We start from the raw sequence: 23,465 nt of genomic DNA, 5'->3' as shown, positions 1-23,465 counted from the left end.
TTATTGGTCGGAGAGCAGCAGGAGGAGCGGCCAGCCGAGGCCCAGCAGCAGGGACAGGTGGACGGGCTCGGCTCCGCGGTCCGACAGGCCTGGAGAGGGAAGAGTGGAGTCTCCCTCGTCGCCCCACAATCTGTCGTTCTCGTTTACCTAAAAAGAAAATGGACACATGTTGTTATTAGATATTTTTTTTGTAGAATAATAGAGCAAACTGCTTCTGCCTTTTTTTATGAGCAACTATGTGGGTATAATGGCCAAATGTTCCACATCCACAGCTGCAAAATAAGACAAGTGATATTGCCACTCAGCCAGACGCAATTTCACAGCGAGAGATGTTTCTGGCTGCGAACATATTCAGAATAAACTCTACAGTCAGTTGATGTCCATCTCTAGATTATTCCCTTCTTCTCTCTCCATCCTTCACACGAAAACTTCCTCAACCCATCACAGTCTTTTCTTTTTGTTTTCTTTGCCCCTTAACTCTCAGAGGTTTGTGGAAGAAACTATGCAAACTGTCAATCATTTTATCACTTCATATACTTGCTAATGTGGACGAGCCAGATTTGATTGAAATCTGAAATCTAACATATCAGAGGTGGTTATTTAAATGCGACAGGATGTTGGTTGAAGAGTCGTATGTGTGATGATACGACTCGGAGCTAATTTACTGGTTTAATTACCTCTGACAGGTGTCGGCTCACTGACGCTTTATCTGATCCTGACTCCATCCTCGGCTATCGGGTGACAAAACCTTAATATTAAGTCTAATGCGGTCAGAGGATGATACACACTGTTGAAACAATCGTGCGTGGGCTGAGGAGCTCAGAGGACCCGAGGCGAGAATATGTCATTTGGGCTTTCGGCCCTTTTCTTCAGCTCTCCCTCTGGAAATAAGTAAGTGGCCCAGTTATACGTTTAGCTTGTGAAGTTTATTTATATCTGTTGGCGGATTGTCAATTTTGTTATCTACACCATTTTCTGCACGGTTCCCATTAGGAGCCAAATACATGGAACACATTTCCGTAGCCTGAAGTGAATTATATTATTTATAAAGTTCTCCTCATTATTAAAATCTGAAACACCAGCGTGTATGTTTAATGCAAAACAGGCTGTCCACATTAAAATTTATGTTCAAGAGACTTTAATCGTTGTTTACTCTACTACTTCATTGTATGGGCTACATTAATGATGTTTACAGAACATGTTTATACTGTTGATGAAGCAGTTATGGATATGAGACAGTTCAAGTATTCTATATGTTCACGCTGCACGTTTAGAGATGTGTGATGACAACTGAACTTCCCAGAACACCCCAAACACCCCCGACACAACTCCAACAACTGGCTGTTGATAGTTTGGTGAAGTTCGTAACGACAGAAACTTTCAGAATGATTCTACTTGATATTTATGCACACAGATACTTTTACTTCCTTTACTTTTTGATGGCATGCTTATGTATGTATTTATATACAGTGTTTTGCATATTGTAAGTTTAAAAGTCCGCGATGTGCAATCATGGTGAAAATCTCTGGTGAAGTCTCGCCAATGTATTTAAACTATCTGTAGCATGAGCTTACATAACACACGTTTGTTTACATTCAGTTTCGCTGCTTGTTTGAATTATCTTGACTCTTTTATTCTCATTATGTTCTTTGTTTTATGTTGTACTTTGTGTGCTGAATCCTTTTTGCTGCTGCAGAGATCCAATGATCCCACTGGGATCAGAGAAGTTACATCCAACCTTAAAGCTTCAACACTTCCTTCATTCGCTCGCTTCAATTCTCTACATGATAAACGCTCAATAGGTTGGTCTATAGTGGTCAGCAGAGCCCGATCAATGCATTGACGTTATCAGCCAATAATAGCTTGTCACAGTGTGTAGTTTAAGTCAGCACTATCAAATAGAAGCTGCAGTACAAACAGGTTTTACCCTTATTTACTTTAACATGTAACATTTTACATGTTTCAGTACATAACTTCATCTCAACTCTATGATACCAAATTTGAGGCATCATCGCCAAAAACCGTTTTTAGTGATTGATTGTGTACAAAAGGAGAATCAGCTAATAAAGTTGTCACATTTTTATTATAGGATATAAGCCTCAAACTCTTTAGAGAAGGAAACTGACATTTAGGAAACTTATAGATGTTTATTTTTTTGTCCTGACTGTCAAGTGTAGAGTCACGTTATTGTAATTTACACGCCTTTCATATTAGCAGCAAAGGCGATGCAGTGCATCGTGTTTCATCTGTTTTTAGAAAGAATTAGTTATTCTTGATGGCTTCTCCTTGATCTCCTGTGGATTGGACAGTTGCTTAGGACAAAACATTTGCCAAACGAATGTAAATGTTAGAAAAATGTACACAATTTGAATTTAAATGACATAACTCAAACATCTTACACACAGAATTTGGACACTTGAAAAAGCTGGTGTAAAGGGAATTTTAACGGATGGCGCTTCAGTTCTCTTCATCTCAGTTTTCATGTGACTGACTTTGTACCTGACGCTGTCTGAATTATGCAGCGAATGTAAATCCCACCCGTCTGCTGCTCCCTGCAGGATAAAACAAACACCCAGAGATATCTGCAGTAGCGCGACCCAATTCTGAGTGAGGCCGTCTCCATTAGTGCTTCTCTGTTTGCAAAAGGTTGTACATCACATTTTCATCTCGTCTCACCTGAGTAGGTATCTGTGCTCTCAGTATGTTCTGCTCTGTTTCCATGGAGACGCCCGGGGCGGTGGTTGCCAAGTGTGGGTTCTGGTTGTCCGTCGCTGTGCTGGGCATCCCGGGCTGGCCGGCACCCGTCTTCACATCCGATCCGTTGCCGAAGGCCAGGATGGCATTTTCTAGAGGACGAGAGCAGCGGAGACGACGTGTTGAAGGGACGTGACTGGCAGTTTAATAGATGGACGCTGTTCTCGTCATCTCAGGGCTAAATGGAAAAACTTTGCTCATTTTCACATCAGCCATCACCTCCAGTTTCCTTTTGCTCCCCCCCCCCCCACATGGCTCTTTGTAATTGGTCACTTTATAATTATGCACTGGGGGACTGTAATTACCTTGTGGTCATGGCACGTGAGGACAACTCAACCTTTCAGGGTGAGTCATCAGGCTACTGAATGACTTTTCTCTTCGGTCTGAAACATTCATTTCAAACTGTATATAATAAGATTTCTGAATAAAAATCCACATGTATGATTCACAGGAAGTGATGCATCAGCAGTTAAAGAGAAAAACACTAACAGTCCCTGAAACAGCAGTGAATGATCCATCCACAGAAAGCAGATTCCTTCAAATGCATGCATCTCGTTGCCTTTCTGGGCCACCAGTGTAAGACGCTGCTTAAAATGTGTAACATATTTTATAACACATGCCTGGGGGACAAGTATAAATGTTATTCCTGAGGCAAGAAACACCGCAGTCTGCAATCCTGAACACTACTCTCTGCCATTACAGAGACAGTTGTGTGAGCAGGAATTCACTTTCCTGTGTATAAAATGTAAATGTACGAGAGCCTCAGTCGGTGGCAGATTGAAGATTTTAGTTTTGATGACAGAAATCTCAAGAGGCAAGTTGCCGTTGCAAGTCAGATATTATGCAAGTTCACTTAATGGCAAAAGAAATGACATCCGGACGGAAAAAACTCTGGTCATAATATAAAATAATGAACAGAAATGAATAATGAACAGCAAGCAGCGCTTTTGAATCCAGTCCTGGTCAGCGGGCTTGCTGAGTCAATTTGACTCACTTCTGACCTTCCTGCTGGTTTTCAACACGAACGCTGCATCTAAATTCAGCCTCCCGTTCACTATTCACTTCCGTATATAGAGAACTCTATGTGCTATAATAGTGTGCTGTGGAGTTTTTTAGGCTATAAAGTACACTCACAACCCATTATCACTCCTTTCTATAGCTTGTGTGAGACTGAACAGTGGTGTGAATGAGAAGATGTTTACTGTGCATGTAAGTGAGATTGACAGTAAATTACAATGAAATTCATTATAATCTATGTGGAGAGAATAGCAGTGTGTGAGTGTGAGACAGAAGTTTGTGTTATTCCAGTGTTTATTCCTCTGATAGGGTTTGCGAAGTGGGGGGGAGTATTCTCGGGCACCCCTGGTTCTGGAAGTAACAGTCCCATTGATTGATTTTCCCCATAGACAATGTTATGTCACTCACAGTTGGAGCACCGCTGCAGGTTGGATCAGCCGGTTGAATTATCAGCACAGATTATCGGCGCATTTCGGCAAGAAACATCCAATCACCAAGCTTGAAATTCTGTCATGTGGGCGGGAGCTACATTTTACAGTATTGAGTAACCTATAAACACAATCTGCAGCTTAAAACCACTTTTAAATTCAATTCAAGTCGATTTTGGATGAATTCAGTAACTTTGTTGTGTTTTGTTCCCGACTGTGTTATGAATTTGTTACCTCTCCGATTTGCACCTCTGTGTGGCTTCTTCTCCGTGGCAACAGAGGCTGAGGCTCATGGGAATTGTAGTATTTTGGCCATCATGCCAAAATGACATGCATAACGTAAACCTATACGATCGTTACAGCATTCAGGAGAGTCCTGCGTGTCTGCTAAGTAACAATAAGAATACTGTTTAAATTAAAATCACTTCCAGAACCAGCGGCCCCTCCCACTTTGCGACTCTATCGGCCACCAGGGGCAACAACTGGCCCTTTCCAGACTTCAGAAGCCACTGAAAGTTATTCTCAAACAGTGTGTTTGGTTTATCAAGAGAGAAGGCTTCAAGGATGAAGACTAACTGGCTGGTTTGACAAATGCATGTCTGATTAACTTTCCCTCCTCCAATAAAGAGCAGCACACAGTCGCTGCCTTGAGTACTGTCTCCCACACGCCGCATGAGGCAGTCCCAAACGGGGATGAGCGAGAGTAACGGAGTATGCGAGGTGTCGTCATACTCTCTCGGTGGTGTACTTCATGACATCATAATGGGGAGCGAGTAGTATTTACAGTGGATCTTGAGCAGCCTCTCACACAGGTGAGCCTGTGGTAATTAAGTCCTTATTTAGTGTAGTTTAAGGAATTACAAAGCATTTTGTTAAATGTAATCAGACCCCGCTAGGAGCTTAATTTGATCAACACAACACGGGTGTCTGTGTGTCTGTGTGTGTGTGTGTGTGTGTGTGTGTGTGTGAGAACTGGCATTATAGAGAGAAAATTGAGAAAATGTTATTTAACCACAGATTGCAGTGATTTCTTGTTGTTATCCTGGCTCAGATTTCTGTTGGATTTAAATCACCTGCACAATTTGATGAATTTTGAGCCCTAGATTAGTATTCTCGAATGTGGCTCGAGGTTTTCTTTCTTGACACAAACACTATACTACTATAGCTCTCACTGAATCCTGCGTCCCACAGCAACAACCTACAGTCCTTCAATCAACCCCATTAACTAACTGAGTAGCCTCAGGTAACATGACAGTGAGGTAAAGTCCAGAATCCTTCCGGGCTTCATTTGTTCAAAGTGATGGATTTAGTCCTTGAACTGAAGGTCCTTCATACTTTGTTTAAATTCACGCCTTGTGCAATTTATAATCTAAATGAAAAGTATGCACACAATGTTTGATTTCATGCGCAGAGCTTTAAATAAGCTCCAGCCAAACAGCCAACTGCTCATTTGAGTCCGGCCGGCTACTTTATTTTATTCTTGTTAGATTCTAATGAAATAGTTTTGATTAACAAGTGTGTACATTTTACGACTACTAGCCTCCGTTTTACAACAATGTGAGCATGATGATGATGATGATGATGATGAGTAACGAGCCTATCTGTCTGCATCAGTCCCGCCCCCACATGCTCTATAGGAATGTGTGTGTGTGTGTGTGTGTGTGCTCAGCTGAGAGGTTGTGTCCTGCCGAGCAGACAGAGGAGAGTCGTCTTCAGTGACAAATATTAGGAAAATAATTGATGACAAAACACATTAAGAATTGCATTGATTGCACAGACAGGGGACATCCTCATTAGACGGGAAAACACTGGCGACAGCGACTTGACGATTGTGCAGTAAACATTAAAGAGTCCACTGAAAGTGCTGCAATGTCCATACACACACAGACGCTGATGGGGTTAATGAATGAATGAATTCTCTGTATTTACTGCCTGTTTCATAGTGTGTTTGCAATGCGTCTTAGAGATGGCTCTGCTGTAAAAAGCACAATGTGGTCAGGCCCATGTCATATAAGGAAAATGAAGGCCATGCCTCAGCCTCACACTGTGATTTTAGCGTTTAAAATGTCCCAGAATGCTTTCGTATTTTTTTGCATTTGACCAGTTATTCAAACTTGAGTCAGAAGGCCCCAAATTATGTTCATAAAATATGATGTAATGGAACTTCCTGCAGTAATATTTATGATATATGAAAATATCAGTGGATATAATGGAATAGTGGTATTTCAATGTGCCAGAGGCCAAAATTTGCACCTGGGCCCCCCCGTCTGGCTGGCTACTCCATTGTGGAAAGCACTCTTTGCACAATGATTAATTTTAAAGTAAGGTCACAATTATATGAATTATGCTGTAGGATTTTCACATTTAGAAGTGCTTTCATTCACTCAGTGAAAACCAAGGACACACACTCTCAGACCCTCTCAACCTGACAGGACTCCCCCATTAGTAAAATCCGAGCACCACGCAGGGTCACAGGCAGTGGAGCCCCGACACACACAAACCACCAATATCTGCTGAGTGCAATGATGTCATTATGAAATGCTAATAATTCATAATTAGAAATGAGTGAGTTCACTAGAGGGTAGAGTTTTACAAAACAAACTGATTGCAAAGGACACACTCATTAATATTATGTGACTTGCTCAATAAGGTTATGAGAGGGTGAGAAGGTGGGAAGGAAGGTAGAGAGCTCATTGATCAGTTCTCGCTGCTGTTGTCGTCGTCCTGTGTTAACGCTTGCGAAGGGAAAAGAGGGCCAGCATGATAAAAACAAATGTACGCATCGGTGACACTCGAGAATAGCGTCACTGGTCGTGGGTGGTAAATATGGAGTCCAGCCTACAGGAAATGTAATGACTGAACACACAAACAGCACAACAGCTGAGTCAGAACATCCAATCACCAAACAATGATGATGTCAAATAGATTTCGATCTGCCACGCAGCAGCAGCACTCAACAATTACGTTCAACAAATGCCCCAAAAAATTCACGTTATGTCACCTCCTGCTGCTGCCTGTCTTTCTGCTTTCAACAACACTTGATTTCATTTAAATTCTAACCGTACCGTCGTGTTTCTGTTTAAAACTTGTAGAGCATGTTTGATGGATGGCGATGTGAAGTGGTAAGACTCAAAGGCAATGCAAATGCTACAGCACAGCAGGTGGGATCCAGCATCCATCATCACTCATGTTTATACTGTAAATGACAAAAACCACGTCTCATGATGAGAGGAACGTTTCAAGAAAGTGTCCGTTCTGCTTTTTGCTTCTCAGGCTACCGTCGAGCCATAGTCTCATATACTGCAGTCAGACATATATATATATATATATATATATATATATATATATACACAGTACTGTACTGAACTTTGAAGTTCTTGTTCTTTATTTGAGTATTTCCATCATGGGCTACTTTATATTTCCAAAAACATATCGTCCTTTTTACTTGTGTTGTGTGACAGCTGTAGTTACTTTTCATACGAGACATATGATGAGTATAAAAATATGACACACAGTTAGCGATTAAACTATCCAGCTGAATATAATACTGTACTTAAAGTTAGTTACACTGCAACCGGCTGCAACGTCAAAATACTGCCTACATTTCAAAACATCAGTAATAATAATTCAATAATGTGATTGATTTGATAATAATTTAACAACGAAAAGGACCAATCTGCTTGCTCGAGTGTCTGGTCACCTGACGTAGACACAAAGTTAGTGACCAGCTAGTGCACATAGTGGAACATTTAGAAGCTGAAGAGCCAGACACTGTATGGTGACGGCCCGAGTTTTTTACTTACACTGCAGCACATTGTACCACTACTCATATATGGCAACAGTCAACATTGTCAAGCATTGTCAAAATATCAGGGAACAATCTCTGCTGCCAGTTCATCACAGTAATTGTTCTAGGATGTAAGCACGTGTATTTATTTGTTGTTAATTTGTCAAAATAGTTGCATGTTTCTTACGATGACGGGAGGAACGTGAATCTTTAGAGATCTCTCTCATTCGCGGGTGTAAAAGGAACAGATGTTCAAGTTTGGATGTAATTCAATTCAATGAACAGATGCTTTCGATGTGTCAGGTTTGAATCCTCACCTGACTGAAATAGATAATAGTTTACGTCTTTGCCGTCAGTGCTGAAAACAAGTGTGTAACAAAGATGGTTGAGGGAGCGTGAGATCCCGGCGAACAAGCCTCGATTCTCTGGTTAGCCAAATACCTTTTTTCACCCTTTTCTTTTTACTTTTACTGTTGACACGGAAAAGTGGGATGCTGTAGAAAAAGTCAAAAAGAAAAGGGACTTTGACCTAAACGTCAGTCAGCCTTTCAATTTCTCATCTTTCAGTTGTCTGCAATGGTTAATAATGATCATGGTCAATATTTAAATGGGCCACTTACGGTAAGTAGGCTGTGACTGGGAGGAATATTACAGTATGTACATTCTGTACTATGTATAATTTACACAGTCTGTTGGATGGTTTTATACACCCCAAAGGACACCAATTACATCAAGTTCTTGGATTTCCAAAAAAAAACAGAAAGACTTATGATCATATGATGAATTAATATTCTATAAGCATTCATTTTCATTCGGCTAATGGGCTACTCAGCAGCAATTACGTTTGCATGAAAGTCACTTCAATTAAAATATGCTCAAATGAAGACATGAATGAGAGATTCATCAATTAATATCTCCAGCTTATACTGTGAGATGGATGAGGGTGCTTAGAAATGAAAATCACACCATTATTCCATCTGTTTCCCAGCAAAAAAACCTCAGATTTCAGACGCCACATACTGGTTATTAGTGATGGGATTTCAAAGACTTCGGTGGAGTATCGGGGTGTGACACACAAACATTGATTTCTCACAGGATCATAACAAATTGATCCATCCTCCTGAGGTAGTTTACTTTTGCAAACAAAATTCTGCAGCAATCAATGCAGGGAGTCGACTCGACTCCACTGGTGCAACACTGAGCATCAACTACTAGACAGAGATGGAGGTGGGGGATGGGTAACTGCCAGCTCTGCAGCTAATTAGGCAATCTGCAAGTTGCAACACAACAGCAACGAGTCAATTGTGAGGGAAACAGATTGAGCCCGGCTGATGGTGTGAATACATCAGCACCTCGCAGGAAACGCCGTGGACCAGCTAATGGTGCTGTGGGCCATTAACGTCGGTAGGACAGGTGGGAAAGTGTGCCGGCGCGCTCAAAGTGTGCAGTTAGCGCTCGGCTGTGTGCAGCGATCCCCTGGCAGGCTGACGGATGAGAGAAGCGAGAGGTGCAACTCCAGCTGCTCGCCACCGTGCCTCGCCACCCGCCGTCACGCAGAGATGAAGTGCCAATTGATATCTTCAGTGGTAAGCTGTTGTGACAGTTCCTTTGTAAATGTTTGGACACGGCTGTTTAAGCACCGCCATCTCGCATCTCTTTGACTTTTAAGTTTCTCCCTGAGGGATTCTTTTTTTTTCTGACTTCATAGGTTCCCCGAAGCCACACTGCAGAGCACATCCTGTGCACGCCCCCTTCCTGTCCCCCCAACCTTACTGACATATTGCTGGGTACCCTCACTTTTCCCTGTTACACCACTTTACCTTCCAGAAAAATTAAAATAATCACAGAAATAAATGAGCTTCACCTCCATCTGTCCCCTCATCTTTTCCCTGACACACTCAGCTTTCAGAGAATGAAGAAGTCCAGAGCTGCTGTTCTGCATAGTGATGTGGTTATTATTGCTCTGATGAGGCGGTAAGGTAGGGCGACAGCTGTTTTTAAAACCTGAGCGCGCTCACTCCAGAAAAGGATTTTTTTCCCCAGCAGTTTTCCCTCTCCCTTATCTGCAAACGACTATTCTTCCCTGCCACTATTCTCTCCGTCCACCTCATTAGTTCGGAGGCAGGCAACCAAATTACATTCAATTACAAAGTCATCAAAGGCCATCTGAAGTCCTGTCTCAGCAAGCAGGCCCCAGCACAACAGCAGGGGGGGGGGGGGCCCTGCGTGCAAAAAAACACTGAATTCAGTCGCAAAAAGATGTAAGCACCAAAAGAGACCAGGAGGATTTATTTAATTGACGACCGTGCTGTCCACTTGTGAAACAGAACCGAAGGAGAGGAAAGTCTTATGGCTCTCGTCGAAATGAATAACACATCATTCTACGTGTACTGTGATTACATGAGGAACATGGGGGAAATAAAAACATTCAGGAGCTCTCCCAGGGCGCATTCATTTTCCAAATTATTGGCTCGAATCCAAACTCTCCTTGCCAAATCATTACGCACACTTTCTCCCCAAAATAGAACAGCGGCCTGCCTGCGCCTGGCAAACCAAACTGAACTCCAATTGAGATGAGAGCGCGATGTGCACCGCTGGTCCGTGAATCGCCTTTCCCATTAGAAACTTGTTCATCCTTATTATCACGTACTGTATGCGCTGTTTGGCTTCCGCCATTTGCTCAGGCAGGAGGAGAGGAGCATTTTTTCTCTTTTTTCGGCTCAGATGGAGGGAAATGAGGCCAGTCAGTCTGAGGTTTGTTTTTCTGGGTCTCTAAGGAGCTTACAGTAAACAGCACACAAGAGCCACCTTGGCAAAGTCTGAGTCCTGGCTGCAGGATGCACACGAGGGGTTTCATTGAACAACAAGACATCCATCAACCAGTTGGAAAACATATGTAATTAACGTTGAGCGGGTTCTAACCCTTTTGTGCTAATCGAAAGGAAGCAGTACAATAACCCACATGAGCCACATGGTTCAGCACTGCTATTAAACATATCCTGTGAGTTTTGTAATGATTGTACAAACTATATCAGTGGATTGAGTGTGATTTGTGTCATGCCACGCCCATTCTTTGCATCTGTAGTGCCCCCTAGTGGTCGATTTGAATGGAACTTTCAGGGTATGTTTCAGGTACTTATGTGGACACATCCTGCAAGTTTTGTGCTGATTGGCTCGACGGTCGTTGACTTTGGTGTATTTATGTGCTCAACTACGCGCTCGTGGAAGTTCATTGGTCAATATCTCGGAAATAAATAAGATATCAACAAGCTTTATACACATTTTGATAAGCTCGCTCAAAGATGTCAAAAATGTGTTTTTCACAAAATGCAGGTCGGCAGATGTCAGGGGTTCTTGAGGCTTTTTCGTAGAGCACGTTGAGCTGGACACGTGTGCCTTTAGAAACTCACATTTTAAAACGTGAATGACAGCGCCACCATCTGGCTGTTTGCGGTCATGTTTCTTGGGAAGCTAATGCACATCATTTCCAGTTATTGGCCCGAGTTTCATGTTTGTAGCAAATTCTAGCTCACGGGAATTTGAGCCGCGGCAGAAGACAACAAATAACAATAATAACAAACCGGCACAAACTCAACAGGGTTTCTACCCCTTCAGGGTGAGAACCCCCATAATTACACTGGGAGGTTTAACAGAAGCGTTTTAACAAAATGTCATTATCTCATACAGCGATGCATGTCAGGTGGTAACTATTCCTCCAAAATGGACAGGCTGGTAGGCTTTTAATTAATTTGAGAAAACATCCTGCTCTGTCAATCAACACTGCGAAGGTTTCTGGCAAACCAGGAACGCTTTGTGAGGGATTGCTGCTCTGTTGTTTGTTAATCTGCAGCTGCAAGTTTGAATCACTGACTAACTCATTAAAACCCATTACAGCACGTCAAGTGGGGATCCCTTTGAGGAGCACAATTAATACAAGTGATTTACTGTACAGAGAGTTTTGTCACTGGAGAAGAAGATAATGGCTCTAATGAGTAATATTGTAAGTTTTAGTCTGCTTGGTCTTCAGGAATCTTATTTCTTCTCATGTATGTCGTCCTTTATATCTTCTTTTTTATTGGCGGTACTCCTCCAGATGTTTTTTTATGCTTTTGTCTCCATCTTTGATGCAGAGGACATGCTGCTTCCTACTGGATTATTACGCTTATTACTGGATTAACCACCAAGCTGGTAAATGTTAGCTGTGTCTTTTTCTACTTCCATACACACAAATATTTTGCCTGGAGAACACCGTACCTTTATACTGAGGAGATTACAGCATAAAATGTAAAAGCTGTTCTAAACTGGGTTCTTTCCAGATATCCTTCCCTTTTTCTCTGCAGCGTCCGTCTTTAATCAGAATCAGATCAGAATCAGAAATACTTTATTGACCCCCGCGGGGAAATGATGCAGTACTGGTGCTCCCATTCAAGTATATTTAGAAATAAGAGTATATATAAAAATATAGAAAATAAGAAATAGAAAATATACACATTTACAATGTTTAAGTAAAAAATATACACAATAACAATGTATATATATATATATATATATATATGTATGTAATGCTCTGTTGCGTATGTACATATATGTATTGCACTCGTGACATTTAAAGAATAAATAATGAGGCAGCGGCTGCTGACAGAGAATCAGTCCAGTGTGTCACTCAGAGGGAGGAGTTGAACAGGCAGGAATGAATGTTTGTTGAATATTAAACTTACGTCAACAAACAATAATATTGGCATTTACGTACAAACACAAATGACTTTGGTACTGCTTTAACTTACTGCCTGAAAATTATATTTGAATTATTTCGCAGTTTGATATGGGATATCAATAAAATACTGAATACTGAATATAGAGGTTGAAGAATAAGTTGTGTTATATTGCAATGAAATTATTATTATTTCAGAATATTATACTTATGATACTAATATCTTATTTAGGGAAATTACATTGTAAAATGTTTTACTTATACTAGTACTCATTATTTAATATGGTGTATTATTGTTGCTCGGGGACAAAACATCAGGATAAACCTCGGCAGAAGTTTATATGTATGATTTTAAAATGATGACAGACCATCAAACTGATGTTGGAGAGGAACTTCGACCAGCTTTTACGTCCTGTCATATCATCACATCATAAACAATCACAGTTTATCGTGGTTTATTGGAAAACATACAGCATAAAGAACAGCGTGGGTGTAATGAGTAATGTAATTTGTGGGCCGTAATCTCAAGTGTTACTGTGAATTTCACACTCGAGACGCAAGCTGATTGTGACGCGGCAGTGGGTGAGATGTTCCAGCCACGTATCCAGCGGACTTTGGCACACTGGCTGGTGCAGAGCTCAATGCAGCCGTGTCCGGTGGAAGCAGATGTAAGAGGCGTCTCGCGTGATGTCTGACGAGAAGACGATACTTTGTTGTGTTCGTCATAATTGAACTAAGACACAGGCCTTGTATAAACTTAACAAACGCTGACATTCTGCTTCGTCACCGCATGACAGCAGCTGCAGTTTGCTTTGTACTGTCACTGGTGTCGTTGGTCTGTCACTGGTGTTGTTACTCACGCCGACAGCTTTGTAAGAACTTGTCTTCTTTTGTTGTTAGAAAAAAATAATAACCAAGGATAAACTCCGGCGTCTGCTGTGACACCGGCAGCCACAGTTTGTATTACTTTGTCACTGGTGTCACTCTAATGTCACTGGTGCTATCACTCACTCGGAGGGATGATCTCCTATCATCATATCTGTTTTGTTGTTGTTGTTGTCAGATGAATAAAAGCTGCTTCTGGTAAAAGGTAAAAGACTACAGAGGATTGCTGGATAATCCTTATGTAACTGCAGTTTATCACTCGCTGATGTCTGCCACTGACAAAGTCATGTTTTTATTGTTGTAAATACTTTTTTTTTTTAATCCCATCATAATCTAAACACACAGATGTGACATGTGGTAACCCATGTGTGCCACCAGCTGTACTGTTTCATTAATGTCACTGGTCTGTCACCGCTGCCATCACTCAGGGGGTTGTTTGTGTGCGAGTCGGTTTTTGTGCAAAGAAGTAAATAAATATTGACTGAAGTAAACACATGGAGAGGGAGAGACTGTGCGGTTTTACCGTGTCACTGATGTGTCACTAGTGCCATCACTCCCCACGGAGATTGAAAAATGCAACAAAGTGGTTGTCAGAGATGACTTATCAGTTCGACTGTGTGGGCAGGACTCTGTCGTCTGTTTACTTGTCTTTCTCACTGACGAACAGGACAGTAGCTAGGACTTCATATTGATGTTATGAGTCCAAATATTGCTTCATTTTGTTAGCTGGATGAGAATATGAGTGTGTCAGATACAGAGCTGGAGCTGGTGGGTAATTAGCGTAGCTTAGCAGTTTAGCGGGAGGAAACGGGTAGCCTGGCTTTGACCAAAGTTCAAAAATACAAAACTTTGGACAGAGCGAGGCTAGCTGTTTCCCCCGTCTGTAGGCTAGAATAAACTAATCTAAGAGAGTGGCATCGATCTTCTCATCGGACTGAACTACTGTTGTAGTTTATTTAAATTTTTGATTTGACTGTGTATAATCTACTTATGTGATGGCTGAATGCTTTTAGAGGAAAGTCCTCTACACTGTCATTTTAAAGTATTATTCATTGTTCATTTTGCCTAAAAAAAAAAGTAATAATATAAAAGACATGTAAAGCCCTCTTCAGGTCTATGTTTGTGTTGTCAATGGTAGTTGTTAATGACGTGTCTGTAAGTTGTGTTCTTTACCTACAGATGGAGATCTGAGAGCAGCATGTAAAACCTTTCATTAACTGGCTTCAGGCTGACTCGCGTTAGTGTTACAGTACATCAGAGGACTTCTGCAGTATAAAAGTATCAGTGACTGTTTAAGTACAGACAGGGTTGTTATTGTGACTGTGTTTCCAGAGGTCTCTCTCTCTCTGCAGCTGTTACTCACTCAGGCAGACGTTGTCGTGGAAAAAAGCGAGGAAGTCATTGCATTGTTCCCTGTGGTTGCCGCTCGCTGCGCAGGAGCACCAGGGTCCCACGTTGGATGTGGAGTTGTCAAGGTAGTTGGGAGTTATTGTGCTTCCTGTAGAGGGGAGGAGAGGGGGAGCCAACACATTTATGTATGTTTACAGGCACACTGAAGTAATATAACTTCTCACTATGTGGTTTACATTTGATTGAATCTGAACATAAGATAACATGACTAAGAAGTCTTTTTATGCTGTATTTTGTTACTCAAACTCTTCCACCTGCTGCCCTGTTTTTTGTTAACTCCTCACAAAAACAGCAGTTTTAAACGAAAGGCAGAAGACTGTCTGACTGAGGAGTTTAAAGTCCCAACAAAGCAGCATCCTGGCTGATTTAATCTTGTTATGCTTAGCCTGATTATGACCTTACCCTGATTATGATAATCAAATAAAAAGGCATCTACATGGCAATTTCTTATCATCGCAGCGTTGCCCTAATCAGGTTAAGACTGAGTTATCAGCGCGCCTGTGAATGTGTTCACCGAGAGAGAAACTGAGAGGAATTTAGAATGAAGAAGAGATGAAAGTGGAGCGAATCGAACAGAGACACACAGACTGGCAGGTTAGTTAACCCGGCAGCCTGGTGATCCAATGTTGACCGGTTCAGTCCCGACTGCTGACAGAGCTTGACATTACTGAGCCAACGAAGTTGTACTGTGTGTGTATTTCCTGTTTCAGAAGGAAAGGGAATCAGAAACCAGCTAGCATTTGCTAAAAATACTCTGATCTTTTGTGAGAGGCAATTATTTGGAAATGTGATGTTCTTTGTGGATACGTTTATTATATATATATATATATATATATATATATATATATATATATATATATGCATAAAAAAGAGACAGAGCTGCTTGCTTGTTCAGCATCATCCTCTTGATCTCTGAGTCTTATCTGATGTTACAGCAGATAAAGTCCAAACAGTAGCAGTCGTTTAGCTTTTCTTTTTAGTGTTTCTTTCTAACATGCATATCCACCGGGCAGGCAGCTCGCTGGACTTTGAGTCCAGTGTAGCGGCCCGCAGTGCAAAGACCAGGCACCATCACGGAGAGATGTATTCTTTTTTTATTCTTTTCTGCCTTTGGAGCTTTTCGGCAGGAAATGATTTGGGAAGTCATTCTCTGGGAAGGGTAATATAGCCTTGTAGCTTGTATTTTTAAAAGAGGTGGGAAATAGAATTGCTGCACTTTGAGGCAGTGTGGCGAAAAAAAGTTCTGATTTACCTCCATCGATTTTCTGGGTCCCGGACTTACAAACAACAACACCTCTGCATCTCACTTCTACTTCAGTTGTCCAGAATGGACAATCACTGCTGCAAAGCTTTCTGTCCTTGTCTTCCTTAATCTGTCTCCTTCTGTCCCTCACAAACTTAACAACCCCCCCGCCCCTCTTTGAAAGCACTTCAGTTCGGTACTGCCGTCCCATAATGACATGTTTAGTTGGAGTGGTTTTTAACAACCTTTTGTGCATTATGTGATCTTTTGTTCAGTTTTTATCTAAAGTACAATGAGCCGTGTTCTACGCCTTTGCCCGCTCCCACTCATCGTCACGTCAGGGATAATTCTCTCAAAACAGCGGTCAATACTTGTAATTGCACTACTTATAATGCCGACGACTTGGCCGGGCAAGCGGCAGCCACATTAATCAGCACTCCATCGATCGGTGAACAGCGCTTCTCATCACAATCTTTGATTCATTCTTTTGAGTCCTGTTCTGTGCACTTGTCTGCTCTCCGCCTTCCTCCCTCTAAAACCTTTTTGTTCCTGATCCATCACGGAAGGAGGGCGAGCCAGCGCTGGCACAGAGAGATTTAGTTCTTACCTATCAGGCCGGTGTACGCAAGTAGACACGCTCCGTAGTTCTCCTGCTTGCAGCCACTGGCGCTCTGCTCGGAAGGTTGGCAATCATACTGGAACTGTGCCCAGCGAGACCTGTGGGAGCAATAACATGCCATCCATCATTTACTCGTGCTTGGCTGCTGCACACATCGTGTCACCGAGGGGTGGCCGGCACCGGTGCTTTCTCTCAGCGACAGGATGTGGATCTGAAACCCACAACCATCTACCTACCTACATCAGCTCCCTCTACCCTTCAAGATCTCCCCCTCAGCAGCACCTCAGTAACCTCTCGAGTCACCCCCGGTGACGTTCATCCCTCCCTTTCTTCCTCCCCACTTTCCCGTTGTCTTATGGAAGGCTGCCAGGCTGTAAAGAGTCAATGAGGGGCAAAGATAGGCCTTGGCTCTGCTCTCTAAATACCGTGGGCACTGTCTGGCAGGCCTGGCCGCGAGGAGATTAGACAAATATGGATCTTCCATATAAATACTCCCTCCCACAGCCGCTCTGCCTTCCCTCCTTCACCTTTCCTGCCGGCCGCCCAGACATCAAGCCTCATCATCATCATCGCACAAGGCTATCGCGGCCATCATATCACATCATCGGCCCCCGTCGCCTGGCATTTGCAACGGGATCCCCTCAGGGCACCACGACTCCCAGCTCTCCCCTCGTTTGTCATGTCATTATAATGATGTGCGTAAAACTCATAGGCTGTGCGCTAAGTGAAGGCATCCTCTGCAGGCTGCCGCTTAATGCCAGATGACTGGTGCGGGATTGGCCAGCCGCACAGGGGCCTTGAGATACTCCATCCATCGGGGCGGCGGGGGAGAATAATGCCTGATCGATAGTCGTGACAGATGAAGCCCTTTGTCTTCCTGACATTTGAAGAGGAACTAGATTAAATGCTGGTGACCATTTGCTGTCAGAGAGAGGAGGCTGACAGGGTGGGTATGAGAACTCCAGTCTCCAGTGAAATAGAGAGAAATGCACCCTCTGAATTTTAATGACGGCATAAGACATTGTTAGCTTTCTGATTGGACGTTTACAATCGATTTAAATTTGAATGAAATCTGTGTTTTCATCAGTGTCTCACATGCACACGGATTTAAAGTAGAATAAATACGCTTATCTTGCACAGAGGGTCAGTTTTCTACAAACTACTTAATCCTGATGATGTCTCGGCTGTACTTTGATAAACATTTTCTGAGCTCTTTGGCAGGAAAGTCATTTGTGAATCCCAAATGATAATGGATGCTCTAATAATGACTATTTCACATGTCTGCTTGTCGCCTGGCTGCTTCCATCACAAAATGAATGCAGAATTTAATTGAACTGATTAAACACAGTTAATGAGTATAACAATTGAATTAATTAAACACAACTGACTAATTAAATCTAAATGAACATATCATACCAGCCAGGCCTATCTTCTAAGACACAATGCCATTTATTGTCCTGAGGGAAAGTCAGTGTGCGAGGCCACCACATCAACCGAGGTACTCCACTTTCTGTCAACAACATACTTTTTAAAAAAGAAATCCAAATTAAAGTTGAAAGTAACTGTCAGTTAGCATACCAGTTAGCTTAGTTTCTTACCGGACAAGAAGCTCACACTGTATTCAAGAGACATATTCATATCAAACAAACAATGCCTCGTTTGTGGATTGTCGAAGGCAGCTAAGCTACAATAGCTTCCTCTGTTTTGGATTCTCTTTTCCCCTCAAAGGTCAACACTGTTATTGGTCAACGTGTCATAATTTATCAAAGTTTAACCTACTGGAAAACATTTCAGCAAATCCACTAATTATGACGTCACGATTGAAATGAACTGAGTTTGCCATTTTGCTGTTTGCAAATGTTAATCGTTATATTTTTCACACTTACTGTGTGATTTGAATGCTGCTCCCTGCTCAATTGTACACCATTTAGCGTCATTTTTGATAATTAAAGAACTTCCTGAAATTCAAAAAGTCCGTGTTCAGTCTGTATACTGGAGTTGCTCCAGCTCTTACAGACCACTCCCCAAGCTTGCACCAGTCAGTTGTAGAATACCCCTCCGGTGTGAAACAACAGAGAGCCAAAGTGGCTCGTGGAGCTGGTCAAACATCTAACAAGAAAAAGAGACCCACATAGTTTCCTCAGTTGGCAGATCAAACATGATGTTGGACGTGTCCGTAAACTCATGCAGGGTGGAGTTACACATAAAAACTCGATAAGCTGATGTAGCGTGTCAAAGCTTGTCTCTCCATTTATTTGAGAATCTACTTTCCGCCACTAACCATTGAATTGTTTTATTTCAGCTGTAAATCTTGGACATCACAGCAGCACTTGAACACACCAGGACTTTTTAAATCAATCAGTGTTTGCTGTCATGGATACTTTACACTATACTAACAAAACAATGTCTTACCAATATCTGATGACAGTGGTAAGCTTTGAAAAAGGTTCAGCATTAATGCGATGTGTAGTGACTGAGCTAAGTCGCCTTTGTCATCCTTTTACAGAAGCCACAGTTGCTGCAACTGATCACTTCAGTCGAAAGATGCCAACTCAGGAGAGTGAATGTAAACGCTCTTGGCAGTAGGCAGCATGTAGGACAACATTTCAAATTTCTACCTGCACACGTAGTCTGCTTTGCAGATCCTCAGCTGAGCCAGACAGTTGGGCTTCTCCTTGTCTTCGTATGAGCATGATGGCACGATGGTTTGCCGGCGGCGCTCTGCGCAGGCCGTGTCAGTGCAGGGACAGAACAGCAGCTCGTGGGTGTAGTCAGGGGGAACACGGTCAAAGAACTTCCTTAGCGCCTTGTTGCACTTTGGTCGGTTACATGGCCCCGAGCGGGCTGACGGCTGGATGCAGGACGAGACGTATTCCGTACGAAGCTTCTGACACGTCTCATCTATGTTACATGCTTTGGCAGCATCCAGGCAGCGGTTCACCGTTGTTACTTCAGACTCTAGAAGGAGAATGTGACACAAATGGAAGGTAGAAAACATTTTATCCTTCTGTGCGGGTTGAGAAAATCAAATCCCAGGCAATGTTTTCCAATGATTTGAAGGCCTAATTGGAGTCAGTATTGACTTGCCTCTCCCACCTCTGCACTCAGAAGCAGTGTTGCATTTACAGATAAAAAAAAAATAAATGTGTGTCTTGAAGTGCAAACTAAACCAAAATGATGATTATATGTAATAGCCCGCCTTGTAATGAATAGAACATGAATGGTGTTTAAATGTTGCATGAGCCCGGGCACGGGATGTGTTTCAGCCAAGGCCTAATGGCTGAATATTTCATTCTGCTGGGTTAATGCAAAGTGGCAGTGCTGAAAAAGCGGCTCCTCTATCTTTCCAACCGCACAACAAGGCCTGTAATTACTGCTCCTTCCCATTCATCCATCTATCCATCTTTCCAACACTCCCTCCCTACATCTGGGTCCATCCCTCACTCACCTGACTCCCTCCTTCCCTCGCCATCTTCCTCCCTCGCTGAGTGTCTGCCACTCTCAGCGCTGCCATCACCCCCCACTCCATCTGTCTCTCCCCTCTCCATCCATTCTTTCTCAACTTTGTCCACCTCTGCCTCCCTCAGTGCACATGCTCCCTCTGACTTCCGAGGTAATGAGCCACCTTCGTGGAGGCAGCGGAAAGCCCCCTTTCATAACCATCTTTTTTTGGCCACATTATTTCCCAATCCATCATCATGTGTGCTTTTTTTCCCAGGTGACCTCCCAGTCAATACGGCCATGATGACGCTCAGCTCCTCTGGCAGATAGTGCCGCTCATTAGTTTGTAAACTGCCTGTAGTTGTGTCTCCTGGTGAGTTCGGCTCTCACCAAGCTGTCATATAAAATATGAAGAGCAAGCTAACAACCCATCACAGAGCATAGGTTATTCCCAACTTAACTGCTAAGCAGCCGAGGCGGGAGGATAGGAGGACCTGATGGGATTGCAGGGTGGGATGACAAACTGCATCCAGTGGCCAAATGCGTGGGAAACATATATGCACATACGTTTTTATCTTGTCATTGTGTTTTTTCTTAACCGTTATTTATTCAGAGGAGACTTGCTGAGCATGCATACTCTTATCCAGGAACACCCCGCTTCACATTCATGCCCAGTACAACCAGAGTCCTGAGCTGTTCCTCACGGGAGCCACTCTGGTTTGTTTTCCAGTCGCAGCCCTGGTCCTATAATATTCATCATCGCATGTCTAAATTTTAGATCTACAGTGGAGTCTGCCAGTATTTGGACACTGACACATTCTGTTGTTTTGGTTCCATAACACCAGTGCAGAGGATTTCAAATGACACCGTGTCTGAGGCTGAAGTACAAAAGGAGATTTTGCTATTCTTGACCATTGCTAACAGTTATGATAACATTTTACACACAGCTTTTGTCGTATTTGTCAATTTGGAAAAATGCAGAAATTTACTCTAAACTTCCTGCAGTTCATCCAACATGGATCTGATCACCGCTAACAGCCCGTGAAGGGAATACTTCACCGCTTTTGTGTATCACATACTCACAACCTGCAGGTTTCAAACGTGGCTCTGAAAAGTTTGCTCCTCTATGAAGGACGGCAGCTGTACTCAGCTAGGAGCCTCAGCAGTTACCCGCAATTTCAATGGCCACTAAACAACTAAGCATACTACTACTACATGCCTTGTAGCGTATTTACAGAAATGTATTGGTAAAGTTACCATAAAGACAATGATTACGCTGGTCAACAACAAACAAAATGTTGCCATGTCAATTGGTGGATTATTGTTTGGGTCTGTTGTTACTACCGTTGCTGAGTACAACAGTCATCCTTTGTGAAGGAGAAAGCTACAAACCCTTCAGAGCCACTTTTCAAGCCTACACAAACTGAACATTTGATTCTCAAAAGATAGACTTTCAGTGGAGTATTTCTTGAAGAGAGTTTGAGGGTGGCCACGTTCAAAATGGATGAACAATGCAGAAATTGTAGCCTGTTTTTATACACAGTCCCCTGACATGTGCAGTAGGACAATGAGGGCAAGAACTGCTCCTAATCTGGATGTAAATGCTCTCCAATTAAAGCTCCACAATTTACCTTCATTGTAATCGTATGATTTCCTTAATGCTTTACAGAGCTTGTGACCAACTTGTTCCTTTAGAGACCCAACAAAGGTGTGTGACGAAGAAAATCCAAGTCAGGAAATTAGTTGTGTTTTTTAAAACACAACTAATGTGTTTAAACCACTGACTTCACATTAGTTAAGAGATGAATTGGTGAAGGGTGAAGAACTCTGTATTTTGAATACTCCTCAAAATATGATGAGCTGTGGCTCCGGCGTCTTTGAAAAGGGTCATTACTCTGTTTGAGGGAGATGCTATAAGGGTGGAAAAACATCCATTAATCACGTCTTTGTTGTTTTGGCAGTTGACTTGTCGAGATGCATGGCATGGATGTCAACTTTGACCTCCCTTGGAGTTGCTGGAGTGAAATTTACGAGGAGGCTGTACAGTGCAAGTCTGGTGCTGCTGTAATTCAAAGCGGCCTAAAAACGAGTGGTGTCATTCTAATACGCAGCTTATTTATGAGGTCACAAAAACGTATGATCAAGCATGTTAAAGGGGACGTCCACTATATCTGAATTATTTTGTTATTTTCGTGTGTTTTTTCAGTGCATTTTCCTCTCATATACAAATACTGTGAGGACAATTTATCCCATTTCCCTAATCTGTGATCTAATCTATGTAAACATGGCACCAGTTTAACAACAACCTCTTCATTTGTAAGGACAACTTATAGAGAGCGCTCCTGAAATGTCTGCAACCTGTGATGGATGTTTGGATACTTACGACAGTAATGGCTTATAATTTTACTGTTCGCCTTAATTCTCTCCAAATAAATCTGCCTGATCGTCTGACTGCTCCTGCTTCTTGTCCCGTCAGACTCCATTTTATAGATCTCAATAATTACTTTGGTGAGTACAATGTTATCATAATCAATAAAAATGATGGTTAAACCTATAAAAATTTGATCCAAGTTGTAGTAAACCAAAATAATTCTTTAACTGTTTAACGCAGTTTTACAGAGTGATGTGAAAAATAATAATACTATAACAAACATTTCAGATGTGTGCTTTAAAGTTCAGATTGCCTTAAAGTTTAATGGACTCCATTGTAAAGCTGTAGAGTTGCAGTACAACTGAACATAACCTCAATTTACCTTTAAGGCTATTATGCAAACTGTCTCCTGAACTGGCCTCAAACCACTCTGTTAAATCATTTGCCTTTCTTATCCCTGTGCTGTAAAAAACTCCGTCACCTTGCATTACATCCGGTTTGAAACCATAACGAATGTGTATTTGACACTGACGCTGATACATTGCCATTAGGAGCTGCCAACATACAAAACTACCTCGTGCATTTTTAATATCAAGAGGATATCCCTGATCCCGTGATAAATATCACAAATACACTGCTGATCTAGATTAGAAAAAATACACTTTGTGTCAGACGGTGAGCTCGCTGTCTCCAGAGTAGCTCAGTATTATCCCTCAAAATGACACAGACTGATCTAAATCATGCAATTAATTACCAGGTAGTATAAAAACATAGAGGATTGTGAAATATTAGTATTTTT

General features: G+C 42.2%; 1 protein-coding gene across 1 annotated transcript in view; it reads right to left on the bottom strand.

Moving 5' to 3' along the window:
* gfra4a (GDNF family receptor alpha 4a) overlaps positions 1 to 23,465 on the bottom strand; it is a 109,555-nt gene continuing 86,090 nt past the window's right edge. The window contains exons 4-8 of the mRNA XM_070920524.1: positions 19,473 to 19,812; positions 16,843 to 16,952; positions 14,946 to 15,080; positions 2,677 to 2,846; positions 1 to 147 (exon numbers count right to left, since the gene is read on the bottom strand). Coding sequence (XP_070776625.1) covers positions 1 to 147; positions 2,677 to 2,846; positions 14,946 to 15,080; positions 16,843 to 16,952; positions 19,473 to 19,812 — 902 coding nt within the window. The remainder of the gene's footprint in view (positions 148 to 2,676; positions 2,847 to 14,945; positions 15,081 to 16,842; positions 16,953 to 19,472; positions 19,813 to 23,465) is intronic.

This window comes from Enoplosus armatus, chromosome 15 (assembly GCF_043641665.1).
Source record: "Enoplosus armatus isolate fEnoArm2 chromosome 15, fEnoArm2.hap1, whole genome shotgun sequence".
Lineage (NCBI taxonomy): Eukaryota > Metazoa > Chordata > Actinopteri > Centrarchiformes > Enoplosidae > Enoplosus > Enoplosus armatus.
This window is presented reverse-complemented; position numbering and strand designations above follow the sequence as displayed.